This window comes from Lithobates pipiens, unplaced genomic scaffold (assembly GCF_037356315.1).
Source record: "Lithobates pipiens isolate NorthernLeopardFrog02 unplaced genomic scaffold, aLitPip1_a1.2 Scaffold_18, whole genome shotgun sequence".
NCBI classification, from domain to species: Eukaryota; Metazoa; Chordata; class Amphibia; order Anura; family Ranidae; genus Lithobates; species Lithobates pipiens.
This window is the reverse complement of record NW_027507758.1, coordinates 431848271-431873438: the sequence shown is the minus strand read 5'-3', so window position 1 is coordinate 431873438 and position 25168 is coordinate 431848271. Positions and strand designations below refer to the sequence as shown.

The 25168-nt window shown below is 40.4% G+C and overlaps 1 protein-coding gene across 2 annotated transcripts in view; it reads left to right on the top strand.

Annotated features, from left to right (window-relative positions):
• The window catches only part of RSRC1 (arginine and serine rich coiled-coil 1), a 508526-nt gene that overhangs the window by 73875 nt on the left and 409483 nt on the right, over positions 1-25168 (top strand). For both annotated transcript variants that reach the window (XM_077488086.1, XM_077488085.1), the window contains exon 4: positions 10561-10731. In XM_077488086.1, the coding sequence (XP_077344212.1) occupies positions 10561-10731 (171 nt within the window). The remainder of the gene's footprint in view (positions 1-10560; positions 10732-25168) is intronic.

Genomic DNA, 25168 nt, shown 5'->3' with positions numbered 1-25168 from the left:
CACACAAAGTCAAGGACATCATATGACGGGCGGCGGGCGGGAAGTGGTTAAAATGCATTTTTTTTAGCACAAAGTTGTCCATTTATACATTATTTCTAACACATAGCGTTCCAAAAACATACCAAAAATGACACCCCAAAATAGATTCTCCTACTCCTCCTGAGTGTGGCGATAACACATGTGTGAGACTTCCACAGCCTGGCCACATACAGAGGCTGAGTACAGCCAAGCATGGCCGAGCATGGCTGGGTATCACCGAGTATGGCTTAGCATGGCAGCGTTTGGCTGGGTATTGCAGGGTATCACCGAGTATGACTGAGCATGGCCAAGTATGGCTGGGTATTGCAGGGTATCAGAGTATGGCTGAGCATGGCCGAGTATGGCTGAGCATGGCTGAGCATGGCCGAGTATGGCTGAGCATGGCCGAGTATGGCTGAGCATGGCCGAGTATGGCTGTGTATTGCAGAGTATCACCGGGTATGGCTGGGTATTGCAGAGTATCACCGAGTATGGCTGGGTATTGCAGGGTATCACCGACTATGGCTGGGTATTGCAGGATATCACCGACTATGGCTGGGTATTGCAGGGTATCACCGACTATGGCTGGGTATTGCAGGGTATTCCCGACTATGGCTGGGTATTGCAGGGTATTCCCGACTATGGCTGGGTATTGCAGGGTATCCCCGACTATGGCTGGGTATTGCAGGGTATCCCCGACTATGGCTGGGTATTGCAGGGTATCCCCGACTATGGCTGGGTATTGCAGGGTATCCCCGACTATGGCTGGGTATTGCAGGGTATCCCCGACTATGGCTGGGTATTGCAGGGTATCCCCGACTATGGCTGGGTATTGCAGGGTATCCCCGACTATGGCTGGGTATTGCAGGGTATCCCCGACTATGGCTGGGTATTGCAGGGTATCCCCGACTATGGCTGGGTATTGCAGGGTATCACCGACTATGGCTGGATATTGCAGGGTATCACCAAGTATGGCTGGGCATTACAGGGTAGTGCAGGGTATCGCAGAGTATGGCTGGGTATTGCAGAGTATGGCTGGGTATCGGCTGGGTATTGGCAGGGAATTGAGGGGTTAATTGTCAGTGAGCAGCACTGTGGGCACTGCAGATCCAGCCCACATCGCTACTGACACCGATCTTTCCCCCTCCACTGTACCGATTGGTACAGAGAGGGGAGGGAGGAACCGGCGTCATGTTATGGTTTGTTTACAAGTGATCGCTCCATCATTTGATGGAGCGATCATGTGGTAAACGCCCACGATGACCCGTGATGTGGACCCAGCGGTCTCGGATGCCTCGAGTGTGCGCCCGAAAGCGGAATTCTGGGAGGACGTCATATGACGTTAGCTGTCATTCGGCTATGGGCCGGTTTTTAAGTGGTTAATTTAAAGGATGTCTATGGTCACAGCATTGTTTATTTTTAAAACTTCAACATTTTAATAGAAATACAAACAATAGTTATTTTTACAGTCTAGTATAAGCTTACTTATAAGCTTAATTCTCTGCATGTTTTGCAGCTTTTCTCTGCTGTTTACTTTTAATTTATAAGGACTACATGTCCCATAGTTCCTTGCTCCCTGTAAGCAGTGATTCCTGTACTGACTGTGCCTCCTGAAACTCCTCACCTCAGCACCTCTGTAGTTCAGAAGGCAGGATCTGTGAATTCTGTGACACAGCAGTGCCTATCAACAGGGCATAGTGAACGTGTCACAGAATTCAAAGAAATAAATGTGTGTGGGGCTTCACAAAGTACATTTACAAACTTCAAGGTCATTCGTATTTATAGTAGGCTAGAAGTAACTGAGATACAATGTGGAAAAATGATTTTACATTTTGACCATAGATGCACTGTAATAAGTATTAATTAATATGAGTTTTGTTTATATAAACAGGGTAGATAAAATTGGTGGTTAGGAGTTCTTAAAAAAAAAAAGAAAATAAGAAAAAAAAGCAGTAGTATCTGTTTTGAGTTTAAGCTAAACTGGGCATATAATTTCACTTCAGATTCAGACGTGTTTTATGAAGTTGTTTTAGAAAGAACACAAAGCAGAACTGGCTCAAGGAAGCCTGCATAGTTTGCTTTCTGCAACTAACAGTTGCGTAACTATCATATTAAGTAGCTTAAATCTGAACTCCCAGCAGGTAAAAAAAAACATTTATGTGCTTGTATGTGTTTGTTTAACCACTTGCCTACTGGGCACTTAAAACCCCCTCCTGGCCAGACCAATTTTCAACTTTCGGTGCTTTCACATTTTGAATGACAATTACTCAGTCATGCAACACTGTACCCAAATGAATTTTTAATCCTTTTTTTTTCCATACAAATAGAGCTTTCTTTTGGTGGTATTTTTTGCGCTATAAAGGAAAAAAGACCGAAAATTTTGAAAAAAAAAACAAATTTTTCTTTGTTTCTGTGATAAAATTATGCAAATTATTATTTTTTCTTCATAAATCTTGGCCACAATTTATACTGCTACATATCTTTGGTAAAAATAACCCAAATTAGTGGATATCATTTGGTCTTTGTGAAAGTTAGAGAGTCTACAAGCTGTGGTGCGAATCATACAAAATTGATCACACCTGATGTACTGGTGGCCTATCTAATTTCTTGCAACCCTAACAAGCCAGGAAAGTACAAATACCCCCCAAATGACCACTTTTTTGAAAGTAGACATTCCAAGGTATTTAGTAAGAGGCATGGTGACCTTTTTGATGTTGTCATTTTTTCCCACAATTCTTTGCAGATGAAGATTTTTTCTTTTTTTTTCCCACAAAATTGTCATTGTAATAGGTTATTTCTCCCACATGGCATGTGTATACCACAAATGACACCCCAAAATACATTCTTCTACTCCTCCTGAGTATTACGATACCACATGTGGGGGACTTTTCCACAACCTGGCCACTTAGAGAGGCCCAAAATGCAGGGAGTGCCATCACATGTTCTAGGAGCATAAATTACACATCTAAATTGTTGACTACTTATTAAACTTTTGAAGGCCCTGGAGCACCAGGACAATGACACATGGCACTGATGTGGCACTGATACGTGGCACTGATGACACATGACACTGATATGACACTGATGACACATGACACTGATGTGGCACTGATGACAGATGGCACTGATACGGGGCACTGATGACACGTGACACTGATGACAGATGGCACTAATATGTGGCACTGATGGCAGATGGCGCTTTTACGTGGCACTGATGGCAGATGGAGCTTTTACGTGGCACTGATGACAGATGGCGCTACTACGTGGCACTGATGACAGATGGTGCTACTACGTGGCACTGATGACAGATGGCGCTACTACGTGGCACTGATGACAGATGGCACTGATACGTGACACTGATGACATGTGACTCTGATATGTGGCACTGATGACAGATGGCACTTATACGTGGCACTGATGACAGGTGGCACTGAGGACAGATGGTACTAACAGGTGGCAGCGGGGGCAGATGGCAGTTTATTTCTTTTTTGGAACTTACGGCTGCTGCAGCCGTTCATCTCTCCCTCCTCACACACTGTCTCTGTGTGAGGAGGGAGAGTGGTGCTGAAAGATGATCTCATATGTTTACCAATGATGCTCTGTTAACAGCACATCAGCATTGCTGCCTTTACCCAGTCGTAATAGTATGCATTGTAAAAATATTCCTTTATTTCACCTGCCTTTATATATTTTTTCCTCCGTATTTAGTTTACTAGTATAAGTGATAAAAACAACTTATCATGGCTGTCTTTTCTGTTTACATCATTTATTTTTTTTAAAATGCTATAGTTATTCCAATACCTGACAGTGTTACTTCACTTTTGCTGGACAGCTTGGTCTCGGCCAGCTTTTGTCCTAATGCGCTAATGCAACAGAGCGTTTGTTTTTTTCAAAGGCAAAAAAAAATAAAAAATCTTTAAATGCATTGTGTTTCCATACCTTTAATCGTGTTGATTTTCATGTAAGGTACTGTAGGGAACTGTAAGATGCTTTACCATCAGGTGGTAAGACTATTGATAACCCTTGCTACCTTTTTACGTTCTATGGCTTAAACGAGAAGAAGTCACCTCAGGCCCTGCAGCTGTTATTGACTTGCTTTTCCCAAGTACATCAACCAGGGTTGGCTCTGAGAGCTAGTTATTTTATCTGCTTTGTTAACTGGGTGGAGCATCATGGGAAATGTAGTTCAGCAGCAGATGGATTGCCTGAGGTTTGCCCATCCCTGATTTAAAGGCTTGAAGCCGATCAGCAGCCTTCAAAATGTGCAATTGAACGCTACTACACAGCTTGTTTTTCACACATTCTGTTGATCATTAATGCTCCTTATAAATAGTCTTCTAGTGAAACTTACACTGTGTTAATATTTATACACTATCATCTCGTGATATATGATTTTTGTGAGACTGATCTGTCTTCATACTAAAGTTTAATAAATATTGGGAAGTACCGAATGACACTGACCTCATTTCCTTTATAACAATGAAAATTAATAGTTTCACGTTTTATGAGGCTGATAGTCCAGATGTAGTGTACATTTAATTAAGTGTAGTTTCCTCTCGGTTATGGTATGTGTATCTGCTTTTTGTCGCAATTTCTTTCTAGTTTTACAATTTTCCACATGTTTTCCTTCATCATTTATGATTTTTTTCAAAGAGCAGCTATGAGGATTTAAATCACTTTAGCATGCAGCAAAACAGTACCCATTCAAACAATAAACGCCATTTTAAAAAGCCTTTAGATCTTCTGTCACTTCATAAATAAAAATGTATAAAACATTATGCAGTTGTAGTGCCCACCTGCTAATTAAATGCAGATTTTCTCAAACTTATTTTCAAATCTGCTTTTTTTGTTTCAACTCTGTCTGTGTGGAGCATACATATGGCTCTTGTGAAATTAATTATGCTTATGGAGCAGCTGTTAAATTTAGTGCAACTAATTTTATCCAATATTTTACATTTTAATTGATTACCTGTGAAGAAATTAGCAAATTAACACGTATTGTGCAGTAAGTAAATAAGCTTTTATGGACAGCTTTGGGTATTAGGCTAATTTTTTGGTAACCTTTCTGTATATATATGTGTGTGTTACTATATTTATTTCACAACCTGGCTAGGTGTTGATTGAATAAAGACAGGGGTTTTGGTCTGCCACATAGGGAAGATATTGGAGAACCTTCATTATCTGATGGGAGGCTCGAGGAAGGGTGCGAGCCAAGCATCTGTGTGTTCTGTAAGTCCCGACATGAGAAGCAGATTGGAACATAATGACTCTTTCACAGAATTTTTGTAACATATGGGCCTATCTGGATCTGAGAAGGCTTTGAAGATCTTTCAACTTGACTAAGTGACTTAACCTTTGCCATAGTGGTGGGTCTTTTTTCAGCAACCCACTTTTCAATTAATCTGTTCTTTTTTTTTTTTTATGAATAAATTACCAGAAATATAGTTTTGTAGTATATTAAATCATTTTAACATGGTTCTCTATATTTTTATGCACTATATTATTTATGTATACTCAGTTTATAATGTTGTTTAAATATATTCTAAAGATTTTCTTTTAATTTGTTTCAGATCTTCTAAGATGCATTTAGGGAATTTTCAATTACTGTTGTTTCTCTGGGGTGTTTTTTGGGGGATTTTTTTTTTCTTGGTGGAAAGCATATACTGTCTAAAAAAAATAAAAAATAAAAAGAAAAAAGAAAATAAAAGTTTAGTACATATTTATGATGTTGGCCATTGATCTAAACAAAGTGTGTCAAAAACATGATTGGGGCGTTTTTGGTACTTTCAAAGTCCAGCCCCCTTTCTGTTCATTGCAGATCACAGACTAATCGGTAATGCAGATGGAAAATAGTCCATTAAATAAAGTATTCATTGTTTTAAAAAAAAGTAATAAAATAAAGATGAACAAGTTCACCAATGTGCTTAATGGGTAGGGTTTATAATTTGCCACACTTGTTTTCGCTTCTTTTCATCTTTTTCTAGTAAAGGTTTACAGTATCTCACAAAAGTTAGTACACCCCTCACATTTTTGTAAATATTTTATTATATCTTTTCATGTGACAACACTGAAGAAATAACACTTTAGATTGTAGCAAAGTAGTGAGTGTACAGCTTGTATAACAGTGTACATTTGCTGTCCCCTCAAAATAACATGCAGCCATTAATGTCTAAACCTCTGGCAACAAAAGTGAGTACACCCCTAAGTGGAAATGTCCAAATTGGGCCCAATTTGCCATTTTCCCTCCCGGTGTCATGTGACTCGTTAGTGTTACAAGGTCTCAGGTGTGAATGGGGAGCAGGTGTGTTACATTTGGTGTTGTTGCTCTCACTCTCTCTCATACTGGTCACTGGAAGTTCAACATAGCACCCCATGGCAAAGAACTCTCTGAGGAGCTGAAAAAAAAGAATTACTGCTCTATATACAGATGGCCTAGGCTATAAGAAGATTGCCAAGACCCTGAAACTTAGCTGCAGCATGGTGACCAAGACCATACAGTGGTTTAACAGCACAGGTTCCACTCAGAACAGGCCTCGTCATGGTCGACCAAACAAGTTGAGTGCATGTGCTCAGCGTCATATCCAGAGGTTGTCTTTGGGAAGCAGATGCATAGTGCTGCCAGCATTGCTGCAGAGGTTGAAGGGGTGGGGGGTGGTCAGCCTGTCAGTGCTGTCATACGCCATACCCTGCATCAAATTGGTCTGTGTGGCTGTCATCCCAGAAGGAAGCCTCTTCTAAAGATGATGCAAAAGAAAGCCAGTTTGCTGAAGACAAGCAGACTAAGGACATGTATTACTGGAACCATGTCCCGTGGTCATAGATAAACTTATTTGGTTCAGAAGTTGTCAAACACGTGTGGCAGCAACCAGGTGAGGAGTACAAAGACAAGTGTGTCTTGCCTACAGTCAAGCATGGTGGTGGGAGTGTCCTGGTCTGGGGCTGCATGAGTGCTGCCAGCACTGGGGAGCTACAGTTCATTGAGGGAACCATGAATGCCAACATGTACTTTGACATACTGAAGCAGAGCATGATCCCCTCCCTTCGGACACTGGGCCGCAGGGCAGTATTCCAACATAATGACCCCAAACATGCCTCCAAGACAACCACTGCCTTGCTAAAGAAGCTGAGGGGAAAGGTGATGGACTGGTCAAGCATGTCTCCAGACCTAAACCCTGTTGAGCATCTGTGGGGCATCCTCAAACAGAAGGCGGAGGAGCACAAGGTCTCTAACTATCACCAGCGCTGTGATGTCATCATGGAGGAGTGGAAGAGCAATTCAGTGGCAACCTGTGAAGCTCTGGTGAACTACATGTCCAAGAGGGTTAAGGCAGTGCTGGAAATGAATGGTGACCACCCAAAATATTGACACCTTGGGACACTTTTGTTGCCAGTGGTTTGGTAATTAATGGTTGTGTGTTATTTTGAGGGGACAGCAAATTTACATTGTTATACAAGCTGTACACACTACTTTACATAGTAGAAAAATGTCATTTCTTCAGTGTCACATGAAAAGATATAATAAAATATTTACAAAAATGTGAGGGGTGTACTCACTTTTGTGAAATACTATATTTGTCTTGGGACAATATATATAATATTTGGGGGCTCTAAGTAATTTTCTAGAAAAAAAATGATTTTAACTTGAAACCAACAAATGTCAGAAAAAAGTTTAGTGTCTAAGTGGTTAAACATCCCTCATTTGCACACCATAGTGTATTCCTTGGATCTAAAGGACAAATCGTTACAATGTTTATACTCAAGTTCCACTGCTAAAGAATGTTGTGATTCTTGGCAGACTGCCCTTTTTTTTTTTTTTCCTTTTGACGGCTGTCGGCTTTAGCAAAGCAGAGAGCATTCTCTGCGTAGAAAGAATTGGGAAATACTTTGTCAAGATCAAAATCGCGATAACCATTCTTAACGATTAATATACCTTAAAATGTTTGGAAACTCTTACATCTCTTTACAACGGTAGACCCTTTGAAGCGACTGGTCTCTAGTGATACACAGATTTGAAACAAAACCACCTACATAAGTTCTACATTTTTATCTACTGCCTTCTCCCTGTACACAATCTCATAGGGAAATATGCACAGCTGAGGCTGGAGGCCCCCTTCCTAGTGCCCATGATCCCTTCTAGTCACTAGTCTGTCAGTAATTATGCAGATAACAAAAAATTGAGAGTGCAGACAGAAATCATGTGCAATTCTTTGGATTGAGGCTACTACATACTATACAAGTATCAGTTTTATTAATTTTTCATTTCAGAGGTTTACAGACACTTTAAAGGCAAACTTTTATAATTTTGGGTCAATTTTATTTATTTTTAAACTTTAAAAGTTTAACTGTATAAATACAACATTTAATATATCATAAAATATTCCCACATCACTATGCGGATGTCTGCCTCCAGAATGTAGTTGGTAATTGTTATAACATCTGAATGCTCAGTCCCATAAGGGTTGAGTCAGTTCTACACTATATTGTAAGAAGTATTGGGACACCTGCCTTTACACACACATGAACTTTAATGGCATCCAAGTCTTAGTCCATAGGTTCAATATTGAGTTGGCCCACCCCGCAGCGATAAAAGCTTCAACTCTTCTGGGATGGCTATCCACAAGGTTTAGGAGTGTGTCTATGGGAATGTTTGACCATTCTTCCAGAAGCAAATTTGGGAGGTCAGGCACTGATGTTGGCTTGCAGTCTCTGCTTTAATTCATCCCAAAGATGTTCTCTATCGGGTTGAGGTCAGGACTGAGGCAGGCCAGTCAAGTTTCTCCACCCCAAACTTGCTCATTTATGTCTTTATAGACCTTGCTTTATGCAGTGGTCCAAATCATTTGTAGGAGGGGGGTTATGGTGTGGAGTTGTTTTTCAGGGGTTGGGCTGTGCCCCTTAATTCCAGTGAAGGGAACTCTGAAGGCATTGGCATACCAAGACATTTTGAAAAAATGTCATGCTCCCAACTTTGTGGGAACAGTTTGGGGATGGCCCCTTCCTGTTCCAAACAGGTTTTTATTTTTTTTCATATGGTTGTAAGGAGATTGCATCTTAACATGTGAAAAGAAGTCAAGAACTCCATCTGCTGGCTGAAAAAAATAATCTGCACTATTTCATTATTAAATGGCTAAATATTTTTGTCTCTAAGAATAATAATGAAAAAATAAACACATTTTGTGTAAGTGGATTTATGCTTCAAAGCGGAACTGAAGTCTCCAATACCGATCTCTCTTACAATGCTTGCTGGCATTTTCTACCTGTCTTCTTCCAGGTGCCAGGCTGCGGCTTGTGCAGGATGACATCTCTCCTGTGCATGCATAAGAGTTCAGACATCACAGCACACAGGAACAGTGCTGGAGTGTAAACCGAGCTGCGCTTGCTTGATCGGGTAGGTAGGTTCATTTTAATGCAGAAGACACCTTGCATGTCTTTTCTGCAATAAAACGCCAGCCTGCTCGCAGTTTTTAGAAAGGAGACTTTTGTTCCTCTATAAGATCTGCAGATAGAAAGTTATGTGTGTTTTTCTTTCACTCGTTGAAATTTGTTTGTTCAGAACAGTGCATTTGCAATAACATTCTAATTCTAGACTGCATTAACACCTATGCATTCTGGGAATGCAGGCAGAAATGTGTTGGGTTTTTTCCTCCCTTATTCCCAGAAGCATGTGAAAAATGGGGGAAAAAAGCAAATTACACTTGCAGTGCCATTATTTTCTAATGGCACTTCATACATGGGTAGTAGTCACATGAAAAATGCACCTTGCAAAAATACTCTTGGCTCACTGTTCTGTACCTTTAAAGATATACAATGTGGCCACTACCAGGTGAGAATGGTCAGTTTACTTATTACACACATTTCAAGGATGCCAATGAACTTTTAGTAACTAAAGTTATAGACTGTAATAGAGGAGCAATATACATACCACTGTTTCCGTCTGAACTTTGAGGTATTTCCTTTGCTAATTAATGTATGTTATCTAGCTATCTGCTACTACTGTTAGTTTTGTCATTGTAATTCACTTACACATTGCTCAAGGTGCTATTTCCAAAAATACTTTGAAAACCTATTTTTTTACCTTGCTATGTGTTTGTTTTTGAAGTAGGCCTTGAGCAGATTGCAAGCTACTCTGAACAATTTAAAATGAGAGGGAAAACCGACGACGGACTGAGTTTCCACTTGTTAACACTGCAGAAGATCAGCTTCTAGATCTTGAACCCTTTGTTAGGGTAAACTGTTTTCAAATCTGGTTTACAACTGATAATGAGATCTACCATTAACTCTCCAGCCACTCTACACAGCAGATAAAAACTTCAGTTTTGGAGCTTTGAGAAAAGAACATTTTAAGTTATGCTATGTAAATGAAAATGTGCAACAACATACAACTTTTCACTGCAAAAGTGGAAATGCACTTTAAAGATTATCAGAGGGAATATAAAGTACAGGTAGTGCACAAGTACCACAAGGGATTGTTCTAGGTAGAAAGAATTTATGAAATATTTGAAAGCATTGACTTAAATAACTTGTTGATTTTGGTTTAAACAGATCTCGATCCAGACACCGCCAAAGATCTCGCAGCCGTAGTAGTGAACGATCCAGTCGGAGAAGATCCCGAAGCAAGTCATATGATCGGGACAGAGGAAAAGGCAGATATAAGGGCAAGACAAGAGGGAATGAGAGAGGCAAAGAAAAGGAATCCAAGGTTTCCAAACCTGGGTAGGTCTTATAATTTAAAGCTTAGCCTTCCTTCCCAGCACCAGTTCCATTACCAATAAAGTATATGTGGACCCTCATCTTGTAAAACAGCCCATTCAGTTTCAAAATACAAATGAAAGGCAAAACATTTGTGTATACATTTAAAAAAAATATATATATATGAATACCTTTTTATAGGTGATCCTATCCTACCTTCTGTCCCCCAGCTGCATAAGGAGCTCAGAGGCCTGGGGGAGGAGAAACCACAGCATACTGGTTCTTAGTGAATGGTTGTGCAAGGGGGAAGGGGGGGGGCATGCCAACACATGTCTAATCATTGGATGAGAGCAGGCTGAGTTCCCAGCACAGCCATAAAAACTGACCATGATGTGCTTTCACGCCTAGTGTGGTCAATTTTTAATAGAAAAGCAGAGGTGCTGACAGGAGCACCAGGGGCACAAAGGAAGCAACAGAAAGAGAACAGGATACTTTTTCATACAAGTACATGTTACAGCAGGCAAATATTGGGGGTAAAATATTATTTAAAAGTAAGGTGAAGGATAAAATAAATAATGAGAACGTTCCTTGCAGCTGCACATTTTGCAGTTGATAGTAGTGTCTGTGGTGTTTATGAGAGTGATTGCATAACACAGACATGGATTCTCACTATTGCTTCACCTACTGTTTAAAAAAGAAATAATCTGGTACTGTGAATAATAAGGGGTAACATATAGTGCATTATACCATTGTGCCAAGGTAATTAAAGCTAAACTCCAGCCTTAATTTCTGTCTTACACGGTTGTACAGGCTCCTTTCCTGCACTGTATTTGCTTATTTTGATTTCACCATATTCTTCTCCGAATGTGTTTTATAATCTGCAGAAAGTCATATAGGTCCCACCTTATTTCTTAGTGGATGAAGCCCAACCTATTTGTCACTGGCCAGCTTCTTTCATTCATTGGTTATTAGTTCTTTCAATAATGAAGTCTCAGCATCAAATGTGGATGTTACCTAGGGTAGTCTGCATGCAAATTTAGTCAGCCTAAGAACACCCACTAATCCATCATTCATCAAACTTATGACCTGCAGTCAAAAGGGAGGACAGGAGATATGATTCCAGGCAGAAAGTGACAAGTAGTGGGGGCACAATAGTTACCCCAGTTCCAGGCAGAGAGTGACAGGTGGTAAGTGGGCACAGTAGCGTGGCCGTGGTACTAGACTAGTGGGGTTCTAGTGTAGGCCTTTGCATGCAGTGCTGTGTGAATAAGGGAGACAATATTAGAGCGGGATACAGCCGGGAAAATAATTATTAACCACTTCCCGACCGGCACACGCTGATGTACGTCGACAGAATGGCACAGGCAGGCATATTGGCCTACAGGTACGTCCAGTTTTAAATGCAGCTCTGCCATTGCTCGCATGCCGGTCGGGACCCTCGGGAGTCCGGTCGTGGGTCCCGCGGACTCGATCACCGCGAGCATACCCGCAATAGTCTCACGGGGTGGCTGAACGAGGAAATGCCATTGTCAACAGCATCTCCCCATTCTGCCTAGCAACAAGTGACGCTGATCTCTGCTCCATGTGATTGGAGCAGAGAACAGTGTTCACTAAAACAAAGCCCAGCCCCCCACAGTTAGTAACACGCCCCTAGGAACACTTAACCCCTACACTGCCACCCACTGGTTAACCCCTTCACTGCCAGTGTCATTTACACAGGAATCACTGCATTAGTATAGCAGTGATTGCTGTATAAATGACAGTGGTCCCAAAAATGTGTCAAAAATGTCCGATGTGTCCGCCATAATGTCGCAGTCACAATAAAAATCGCTGATTGCCGCCATTACTAGTAAAAAAAAAAATGACTAATAAAAATGCCATAAAACTATCCCCTATTTTGTAAACGCTATAACTTTTGCGCAAACCAATCAATAATCGTTTATTGCAATATTTTTATTTTTTTTACCAAAAATATGTAGAAGAATACGTATCGGCCTAAACTGAGGGAAACGTTTTTTTAGATATTTTTGGGGGATATTTACAAAAAGTAAAAAATTATACGTTTTTCTCAAAATTGTAGCTCTATTTTTGTTTATAGCGCAAAAAATAAAAAACACAGAGGTGATCAAATACCACCAAAGCAAAGCTCTATTTGTGGGGAAAAAAAGGACGTCAATTTTGTTTGGGAGCCATGTCACACGACCGCGCAATTGTCAGTTAAAGCGACGCAGCGCCGAATTGCAAAAAGTGGTCTGGTCTTAAGCCAGCAAAATGGTCCGGTCTGAAAGTGGTTAAATGTGTCACCATTTTTCTAAGTAAATATATTTCTAAAGGTGCTATTGACATGAAATTTTCAGCACATGTCGGTAACAACCCATGCAATCCATACATACAAAGAAACCAAAACAAAGATGTTCAGAAATTAAGTTATGTGTAATAAAATGGAATGACACAGGGAAAAATGTATTGAACAAATTAACTGAAATTTGTTTAATGCTTTGTACAAAATCCTTTGTTGGTAATGACAGGTTCAAGACACCTCCTGTATGGAGAAACTAGTCACATGCATTGCTCAGGTGGGATTTTGGCCCATTCTTCTGCACAAACAGTCTACAAATCTTGAAGGTTCTGTGGGCCTCATCTATGAACTCTGATCTTTCGTTCTTGCCATAGATTTTCTATTGGATTCAAGTCCGGTGATTAGCTGGCCCATTCTAGCAGCTTTTTTTTCTTTCTTTGAAACCAATTGAGAGTTTCCTTGGCTTTATGGTTGGGAATCATTGTCTTGCTGAAATGTCCACCCTCGTTTCATCATCATCCTGACAGCAGACTTTCATCAAGAATGTCTTGGTACATTTTTCCTAGAAAAATACTGATGTGTTCAATACTTATTTTACCCGCTGTATATGTGAAGGTATTGGGCAGGTAGGGAGATATTTGAAGGTGGAGTTCAGTGAATTTGAGCTGAAGAAGAAGGTGGGTAAGAACATCAGTGAGTTTGAGTAAAAAAAGTTGGTGGGGCTGAACAGCAATGAGCTTCAGCCAAATAAAGTGGTGGACACAAATTATGAACTTGAGCTAAGGAAGGTGTCCAGCATAAACAGCGGTAATTATGAGTTAAGATGTTGGTCAAAACTTTAAGTTACACTGGTCTGGGGCTCCCAGCAACCTCTCTTAGTCTCAGTCTCTTAATCTGTCATTTTGTAATTTTTGTCATTGGCTGACAGCTGATCACGTGGTAAGGGACTGGGATCGGCACCTTACTCCGATCTGTGATCAGCCTAGTCTCATAGACTCGGTGATCACAGAGCGCGCTGTGTGCGGCCCACAGGGACGTGCAGACATCGCATTCTCGGGAGCATGTCTGTGGAAGCCCTCCTGGCAATTAAGGCCCATTAATTAGACATTCGACAACAAAGGTATATAATATTTTGTCAATTACTACTTATATTTGTAAATGTACAACCCGCATATTAGGGTGCAACTGCCTTTCAGGCCAATTCGACTTGTATTCGACATGCCTATGTTGCACTTTTGTTGATTATATGATGATTATTTTATTTTTATAACCTTGTATATGCAACTTCAGTTCCAGTAGTGAATGTAACTAGTTCCCACCTGAAACCAGTGATAATGGACATTTCTTATGAATGTTTAAATGCAAGAAGATTCAGCCAAGGTTTTGAGAAGGAGCTGTGATACTGTAGCAAGGCTTCCTGAATATGGAGTACACCGAAAAGGATTTTGGAAAGCAAGACTGGTACTTGTTAAACATAATCTGTCATCGGTATTAAAAATGCAGGAAGTATAAAGTGCATCCAAATTAAGGTGCCTGCACACTCTAGCTTCCCATCTTGTCCATTTTCTGGACTATTCTGACCGAGAAGCTTTTGGCAGAATTTTATTAAAGGCTTCTGCAGGGATGTGTTTCTTTAATCGTACTTCTCGGACACAGAGCCATAGTAATTTCTATGTGGGTTATAGTCCTGCCTCCCTATATTACCCCTCCCACTACTGGGAGTATCTCAGTTTCTTCAACTCGCCATTATTCGGCGGCTTCCAGGCGCTCTCCTCGCCATTTTTTCCCCTTTCTCATGTCGGTCGTGTAGGATCAGAGAACTGCGCTTGTGCGGGAAAACTTTTTTTCTTTTAAAAAACAAAAAGAGGATGGGGCGGAGCTTAGCTTGGCGTTTGTGTCCTCCAATGTCCAGCGTGGAAATGTGTTTTTTGAAGCAACATTATTGCTGCAAGCTGGCGGAGGGACACAAGAGTGTAGAGGGACATGAAAGTGGTTTGGTGACACAAGCATTCCTTTTGACACATTTACTATTGCATCAGGCTGAGCATTAATGGCAGCAGCAGTGCCTGACTATTACTCAAGCAATGGATGCAATTTCTTCTGGTAGTACCTCTGCTTTGTGCATCGGGCTATGTTCAGAAGGGGGGGTTGAAACGCCCCCAAAAAAGGAGCTAAAAGGGTCTCCCTCAAGCTCTGGAAAGCCTACTCTACAAATGGCATCCTCCCCTGAGAGGGGGTGGCTGGTCAGAGTGAGCATCGGGGCCATGAAATGTTTGCAACTGTTTTCAACACTGCAGCCCCTGTTCATTTTACTCTTTTTCAGCCATGGTAGGTTTTTAAAAAAGTTTAGCAACTTTAATCGCATCCCTGTGCAGTCAAGATGTGACAGTTTCTCTTCCATTTTCCTAGGACCCTCAGACTGAGGAACTAGGGGCATGAGAATATTAATTCCCTCAAGGGACCTTGGTGAGGCATCAAATGTGGGAGAGTCAGCTTTCACAATCTGTAAGATTGATGGTACAATTTCTTGCTAAATGATCTGCTCCACATTTATGTACCCTTAACTGAGTGTGTTTGGGTTCGCTAAAGCCTCCTCAAGCTGTGCATGTTTTTTCCTGTCCATTCTTGGTTGAAAACGTTTTTTGTATCTGGAGGATCACCCAGATAAGCATTATTTTCCTTTCTAAAAAAATTTCACACTTTATCCTATGGTAGAGAAAATTGACCAAGTAGGGTATACCAGCAATTAACTTTACTATATCCTTTGTAAGTTTCACTTGTCCGGCAGACAATACTCAAATACTTAGGGATCCAATGGATAAAAGGTTGTAATTCTTATTAAAAAAAAAACACTTTTTTCTCTGGCAGGTTGAGTGTCCCAGCCTGCACTGACAGTAATTGGTTAATCATTGAGAGACCTGTTTAAACAGGTGTTCAAGGTTATCCTGCTCAGCAGGTCCAGGAGGCAGCTTTATATTTTCAATAGTTGCTATGACAGATTCTATCCTTTAGGCCTTGCGCCCTTAGCTAAGCGTCATGCAAGAAGCTCCTGGCTAGTCTTCCTTTTTGCGGTGAAACAGCATCTGGGGATATTTTGGATAATATATCCAAACAATGTCTAGAAAAAGAAATATACCCCTTTTGCCATTTTAAGTGAAGGAGTAACTGTATTTTTATTTCAAAGCTCCTCCTTCTGTGCCAGAGTCATCAGCCTCCAGGCAGTCATGACGGCTTCCGCCGTCAGGTTCAGAGGGTAATCCTCAGGGTTAACCCCAGGGACAAAAGAGGTCTTGGGGGAGGAAGCCTACAAGATACTTTAGCCTCCTTATATGAGGAGGTGCCTCCACTTGCTCAATTTGGAGAATTCTTCTGCAGTTCTCAGGGATCTGGCAGAAGGAGTGTCAAGACGAATGGGGGACTTCCTCAATAGCTTCAAGGAATAAACTGGAGTTTCAAGAGTTTCCGTCTCCTCGTTTTCTCAGATCATACGTTCCTAAGGATCCAGAGAAAAATAAATCTTTCTCTCAAGCATTGGACCATCTTTTGGCAAAAAATGTTCATGGTGGCCCCCATGTAAGAGCAGAAGTTGGGTTTTATGTAAATCCAAATGGACATACTGGATCTCAAAAATCAAAAATTCAATTCCTGAATATAATCTCTTTTTTTTCATAAAGTCAATCCTATATGTTATCGCAGAAGGAGAAACTTCTGGCATCAATCGATGTCAAAGATGCATATCTCCATATGCCTATTTCCTCTCTCACCAGTAATATCTACTTTCAAAGTGGAAAATCTTCATTTTCAGTGTGTAGCTCTGCTTTCCGATCTAGCTGCTGCACCTCGAGTACAAAGTTTCTGGCCTCTCTTCTAGCCAGATTGAGGGCCTAAGGTATAACGATTATGGTTTACCTAGTCGATCTGTTCTTGATAGACCAGTTGGTAGCCCGCTTAGACCAAAGTATGGTCACCACATTCGACTACCTGGAATATCTAGGATGAATTCTCAACCTAGGAAGAATCTTCTTTAAAACCATGAAGAAAATACTTGGGTCTGATCCCAGAAAAGGTTATTCATACCCCAGGCAAAGATCAGCACCATAAAAGAACTGATTTAGGCAGTCGAAGCAAGATTAATTTCTCCTATTCAACTTTGCATGAGGTTATTGGGAAAGATGGTGGCTTCATTCGAGGCCGTTCCTTATGCTCAATTTCCTTCTAAACTGCTGCAAAACAGTATCCTATCGGCTGGAAACAAAGAGTTCAAGCTCTACGTTCCCAATGTGTCTGACTCCAAAGCCTATGGCCAGATCACCCTGATTAGCGCCTGATCTCGTATGATCTTGGAGGTCAAGCAGGGTCGGGCCTGGTTAGTACCCGAATGAAAGACCACCTGGAAACACCAGATGCTGTAGGCTGGGTGCGCCGAAGCCTCAGTTTATGGTTAACATCCAAAAATCTGCAAAGGGGAAAATCCTTTCTTCAGTTACCTGGGAAATAGTAACATATGCCAACATATTTTGTTTAGGTTGGAGGACAGTCCTGAAAGAGGCAGCTGTCCAAGAGAAGTGGCCTGGATCAGAAATGGCCTTGCCCATTAACATTTTAGAAATTCAGACAGAGCACTTGGTCCTGAGGGCCTGAACGTTCAGTTTAAGGTATTGTCCTGCCACAGCAATGGCCTATATTAATTACCAAGGGGGCACAAGAAGTTGTGCGGCCCAGAGAAAGGTGAATCTTATCCTATCTTGGGCAGAAAACAATGTACTTTGCCTATCGGCAGTCTTCATTCTACCCACACTCTGAAGAAGCATGGGCTTTCAGGTTCAGTAGTTTTCTACCTTGGTTAATGCAAGGGAGTTGGCCTCCATCGTTATATATTATGGAGTCTGGCAAACATATGTCTCCTGGTTTGAAACCAGGAGCTTTACCCCAGCAAATAAGTCTAGTTTGAGTGCTTGGCTTTTCTCCAGATGGATTGAGAAATGAAGCTGGCCTTGAGTGCTTTCTAAGGACAGGTCTCGGCCTTATCAGCATTATTTCAACGACCACTTGCTTCACATTCTTTGGTTCATAACTTTATTCAGGGGATAACATGGCTTAATCTCCGGTTAGGTAACCCCTGAATCCTTGGGAATTGAATTAAATTTAGTTTTGTCGGCATGACAAAACAGCCTTTTTTTGGGCCGATACGTAAGATGTATTTTTTCAGAATGTGAAAAAATTTGCCATTCCTTCAAATGATTGAAGTGAAAGAAAATGTTAGAGCATAGCTGCCATAGAATGCATATTGAAGAATGTCACTGTAGGTTTTGTGAAAGACAGATGACCAGTTACTGTATAGTGATACAATTATTACCTAAAGGGTCCATATAGAAGTGTAAAACTGATTGTAGTCAGGTGGGTAATGTGTGTCCAGACCTCTCTGGTCTACACAGACAGGCCTCTGGGCAAGACTTACAGGGGTATTTCCATCCAGACAGACCATTATGTCTGAGCTAAGCAAGTAGCAGTCTGTATGGGGGTAGGGAATGGGTCCAGTCTGATAAATGATGCAATATGTGATCTCTTACCTTGTAAAACAACCAATTCTCTTTTTTTCTAAATGATCACATAATCTAAGTTCTTAGCTGCTTAAGGGGCTTAAAGAGCTGGGAGTGAAGAAACAGCAGCATACTGAACTTCCCAGTGAATGGCTGTGCAGGAGGGCCTGTCAGCACAAGTCTGGCTATTGAAGAAATGGCAAGCTGTTCATCCAGCAAAGCCGGAAAACTGACAAGGATGAATGTGTTCTCATGTCTTAACGAGATCAGTTTGAAATAGGAAAGCAGAGGGACTGGCAGGAACCCTAGGTATGTCACACACAGGAAACAATACAAGGACAACAGGATACTTTTTAACACAAGTACAGAGTACAACTAACTGGTGTATATCAGGAATGTTGAGGTAGCACATTCTTTAAGCAGAGAAGCTGAGAATCGAGAACTTCTGTCTTGAGGAAAGATGGTGCTATGTGGCCAAATAGCCAGGAGGTGGAAATCCATTTGTGTTTATTTTTATGCTAAAAAAAACTGTATGCGGGGCAGAACACTGTGTTACTTTGATGTGCGGATGAAAAAAGGTGGGTGAAAAGCCCTGAAAGGTATTTTGGTGATTGGACCAGGTCCTTACCTCATTTGAAGCTGCATCTCACAATAAGAATTGTTACTGAGGAAAAACGGATATACTGTGGCATAATTTGCCCATTGAATGCTCCAAACAAAGTATACAAAACAATTATTTTACGACAGTTTTCAAACAGAGACTTAGAAATTACAATTATACTGGGATAAAAAAATAAAAGTGTGAAGGTGGTGGTGTAAATAAACATATAGGAGTTTAGCTAAATGGTGATTAGAAAAAATGGCAAACATTTTAAGCTGTCCTGATGAGTAATGTTATTTAATATTTTGATATTATGTGAGTGTTTTGACCTCTGAATGACTAATAAGAATGCTTCCAATTTATTTGCATGGAATGTAGATCAGGGGTGGCTGAAATTTTCCATGGGCAACATGCTAAAAACCTTTACAAGTTATCAATTTAGAATTAACTGTGAATTATGGCCCTTGAATTATTGCTCTCATGTTTAAAGTGATACCTCATACTGTATGTGTGGCACAGTTGCATGCCCCAATTGTGTATTTGCATGTGTAAGGAGAGGGGGAGTGCTTTTTATTCATTTGTATAGATGTATGTATTTTTGTACTTTTATTTAAAAAAAAAAATATATATATATATATATATATATATATATATATACACAGATCTTGGAGGAACAGAAGAGCCTGGAAACCAGCGTGACTGGCACTGGGGGGTACTATAAAAGTGATCAGGTGGCTCTGCAGCCACTTAAATCACTTTTACCTGAAAGGCGATCAGTGGATTAACCACTTGCAGACCGGACCAATTTGCTGGTCAAAGACCAGACCCCTTTTTGCGATTCGGCACTGCGTCGCTTTAACTGACAATTGCGCGGTCGTGCGACGTGGCTCCCAAACAAAATTGACGTCCTTTTTTTCCCACAAATAGAGCTTTCTTTTGGTGGTATTTGATCACCCCTGCGGTTTTTATTTTTTGCGCTATAACCAAAAATAGAGCGACAATTTTAAAAAAGCATTATTTTTTACTTTTTGTTATAATAAATATCCCCCAAAAATATATAAAAAAATATAAAAAATATAAAAAAAAATGTTTTCCCTCAGTTTAGGCCGATACGTATTCTTCTACATATTTTTGGTAAAAAAAATCGCAATAAGCGATTATTGATTGGTTTGCGCAAAAGTTATAGCGTTTACAAAATAGGGATAGTTTTATAGCATTTTTATTAATAATTTTTTATTATTATTTTTTTACTAGTAATGGCGGCGATCAGCGATTTTTATTGTGACTGCGACATTGTGGGGGACCCATCGGACATTTTTGACACATTTTTGGGACCATTGTCATTTATACAGTAATCACTGCTATATAAATGCAGTGATTCCTGTGTAAATGACACTGGCAGTGAAAGGGTTAACCAGTGGGTTGCAGTGTAGGGGTTAAGTGTTCCTAGGGGTGTGTTACTAACTGTGGGGGGGTTGGGCTTTCATTTAGTGAACACTGATCTCTGCTCCAATCACATGGAGCAGAGATCAGCGTCACTAGTTGCTAGGCAGAATGGAGAAATGTTGTTTACACAGCATCTCCTCCATTCGGCCGCTCCGTGAGACGATCGCGGGGATGCCCGCGGCGATCGAGTCCGCGGGTCCCGCGACCGGAGTCACGGGGGTCCCGACCAGCGCGGGAGCGCGCCGCCGGCGGCGCGCTCCCGATGGCAGGGTGGCATTGAATATTGGACGTACCTGTACGCCAATATGCCTGCCCGTGCCATTCTGTCGACGTACATCGTCGTGCGCTGGTCGGGAAGTGGTTAAACAAATAACACAATGCTCATGGCTGCAACAGCTTGCTTTTAACCCTTTGTTTAGCAGGTCGTTTCTTATTGTACATCTACCAGTAAAGTAGATTGCCCCTTTAAGTTTTATTTTATGCATATCAAATATTTGTATGCAGTATACTGAGAAAAATAAAATAGAACTCTAAAGGTTTCCATTAACAGCTTATATTTCCCCTGTGCAGTGTCTGTTTATTTCTTTAAATTGTAGGTATAGTTAGTATAATTCGCTTTGTCAATACTGATCATCCATCAAATAAATGATAATGATGTTTTTCTGAGATTCTACTCCTTACGGGCTGTGACAGGACTCTTCTTTTGTCAGTGATTGCTGATGATCATGGCGAGTGCAGTCTTCTGCATACAAATCTGACTAAGAGCTCACCATCTGAAACTTCTGATGGAGTATACATATTTTAAGCCTGCTGCCTCCACACAAAATCTGTGTGAGGTTTTTCTCTTTCTGTGGGTATGAAGTTTGATTTAAGCCAGAGTGGAGAACTTGTATCATGGTAATGTGGATGTTACTCATTCTAAACATAGAAGTATTAGCAATTCAATATGATTGGTGAAGGCTATCTCCGAGTGTGTATATAAAATAGCATAATTTTATCCAATAGAGCTGAGACCTCCTTCGTTTTAGGAAAAACTATGATCACAAATCTCTTCCCCTTGATAGTGTTAGTTATTACAGATGCTCCTTGGATAAATTTTTCTTATATAAATTCATGGAAACTTCCACCTAGACCCTATAGAATTATTTAAATCAAAAGTCTGTAGCGGTTCATCTGTTTTCCTTTTATTACATTATCAAGGCTGGCTGTATTGGTGCAGTCTCTTGAGTTATTACCCAGTCACCTTCTCATTCTGGTAAAATAAACAGTGTCAACAAAGAAGAAGCTATTCACACTGCCCAGCTGTGCTTTGGCTAAAGCGCAGCTAACCCACGGTTTTTGTGTGGGATAGCTGCAATTTACCATTGACTTCAATTACATCCTGATTCAGAGCTGTTCTTATCGTGGAACTTTTCATGCACCTTTATCTGTTGTAGTGATCTCAGGGCCCTTCCTCTGGTCACTCAACTACATGCTCTCTGTGGCACAGTAGTTGTATGCAAGTCATTTGCTTAACAAGGATGTTGGCCTGTATATCTGTCTGTCCTGTACTTGAATAGCAAATTGTTGGATTGAGACAATGTACAATCTTTATCCTTTGACTGACAGAAACAGATGTGCTGCAAGCATCTTGAAAAGTTTGTTCATCTTTTGCTACAGAAAATGTAGCATCAAATGTTTCTTTTTATATCTTTCAAATGGATCTTTGCTGATAGTGTGGTTTTCTTAATATTGGCAGCCACTAGGTCCATTCTCAGTCCACTCTGATATGCTAAAGGTTCCTAATTCCATGTAGTTGCTAAGAAGTGAGAAGTAACTGAACTGAGTATCTCAATATACAACAAATTTTCATTTTGGCAAAGAGAAGTCAGCAGTGTTATGATGCATACTTTACTGCAATGTGACCTAATAACTGTAGAAACATTGCACTCGTACCCCTTCTTTACTAGGCCATATTTCTGTTTTCAGTGCTGTGATAGTTTGACAATTACTTGGTCATGCAACATTGTACCCAATTATAAAAAATTCCTTACTTTTGTCTCTAAAATATATCAAATAGAAAAACTCCCCCTGGACGCTATTTTGAAAAGTAAACACCTCAAAATTATCTCATTTGTTGCCCAATTTTTTGGGGAAATTTAGAAACATGCTGGTATTGAGGTGGTTAAAACATGGAATTTCGTACTGGTGCACTAGATAAAGCACATCCTTAAAGTCCAAATGTGGGTACAAGAAAAAACAAAGCTTGCAGTGGGCCCTTCACACTGCATGGGTTAACTGCTCGTTAAGTCTAGGGGTAAAGAGTAATACCTTACTCTTTGCTCTTGTATGCTCCTTCCATCTGTCTGACCACTCCTATGAAGCTATCTGTCCAAGGTGCTTCCAGACACAGCATGCATGCCCCCTCTCCCATGTATAATGCAGGGTTACAAGCCCACAGCCTGGGGTATATAAGAGGACAGCACCAGAATCTGCCAGAGCAGGGGGGAAAGTAAGTTGTGTGTTCTCTTCAGCTCCTCCTAAACCTAACAAGCATTTAACCCTTGCAGTGTATTTTTCCCCTATCCCAGAGTTAAGCTTTAAGGTTCATTCACACCAGATGTGCTGGGGTGCATTTGTGAGTGCATTCCCAACAGGGGGCAACAAAAATAACAGTTTCCTGTCAATGCAGTTCACACCAGCGTGTTGAATTGCATTTTCCAACTGCTGAAAAAAAGTACGGAATGCACTACTTCTCTTCATTTTATATTCTTAAGATGGTTTTTCATCCTATTCCTCCATTGAGAAGGAGGAAAAGACTTTTGAACTTAATAATTAGTTGTGCTTACATTTGAGATTGCTGTTGGTGGTTGTCACAGCAATTACAAGGCATAGAGCCAATCTGATTGGGGCTGTGCATTTTTCCTGTAAACCATGCTGTGCAATGACGGGCATTGTGTGTATGTGCGCTCGCCCCTCAAAAAATCACTTCTATCAGTGTGACTTTTTAAAATGTATGCATGCAAACTTTCAAAATAAATTTTTACTTTGCTTCATGCATAAGGTGAACTTGTGCAGGCTTTAACCAGTTGTGGACACTGAGTGTGCAAAATACGTCCAAAAAAAGCGTTGTCAAAGTGCCCACTGCAAATGTTCTAAGAGTGAACAAGCAAATAAGTGTTACAGTATCATGTGTAGGCATATGGGAGATGCAGTGCTAGCAAGTGAAACATTCACTGTAGTTTAATATCTACAGCTCATGCTCTGCCTAAAATTACTTATTGACATTAAAATATGGCAGGGAAACCTATTATCAGCAGTTTGTGTTGTTAATCCAAAATAGTAGTTCAATGCATCTTTTTTAAGATCCAATATTGGGCTCAAAAGTTACATGCAGATGCATAGCAGGGCAATTCCCAATGCTTAATCATCCTAGCCATGTAAGTTTTTCCAACTTGAGAAAGGCATTGACGACTTTAATCCACATATTTACTGTTGGGTTGTGTTGGAGAGAGCCATTTTTGCCACAAACTATTTGTCTGCAAATTGCTGAGATACAATAGGTTCAAACTGACCAAACATACAGATTGAGTTTTCAAGATGGTTACTGAACAGGTTATTGACTACCAATATTGGAATAATTTGGGAAATCACCTGAATTAGATCACCTGTTGTGTTACAACACCTCAGGGAGGCTAAGGTTTCCCCATCTGGGGATATGTACTGTGTATCATAACCAATGTTTTATGGTATTCCAGAGCAAGAAGTAAAGTAGGTGAATCTTGATGTTCAAATATAACTTTTTTTTTGTTAAATATTAGATCGCTGGTGCATAGGGATGAGCCCATGGTTCGAGTCAAACGTAAGTTAGACTCAAACATCGAGTGTTCGCTTGTTCTAAAAAAAACAAACCGAACATATGAGGTGTTTGCGGAAAATGTGAGTGCCATGGAATGCCCTGACATGCATTTGCATGCTTTGGCCAATCACAGCGCACTCTACTAAGAGAGCCATAATTGGCCAAAGGCAGGCACATGTATACTAGACTGACTATATATATATATATATATATATATATATATGTATATATATATATATATATATATATATATATATACACTCTGCATAGACTATATATTCTGTATTTACTCGATATTCAGTCAGCGTAGGCAGTGTATTAATATATATATATAGGCTATACTGTATGCAGAGTGTATTTACAGTGCATTCTGTGGTGTACTGTTTCTAATACACTTCAGGCAGCGTTTTAATAGATATATATTTACAGTCTTGTGTGTGTTTGTATATAAATATATACATATGTATACTTTGCATCCAGTGTGTAGCCTATGTCTACAGTGCATTTGGTGGTGTGCTGTTTCTAATACACTTCTGGCGGTGTATTAATAAAATATATATATATATATATATATATATATATATATATATACACACTCTGCATTCAGTATAGCCTATGTCTACAGTGCATTCCGTGGTGTACAGTTGCTAATACAGTACAGTGTACATAGTATCTAATACAGTGTATACAGTTTCTACTACACTTCTGGTGGTGCACACAGTATACAATACAGTGCA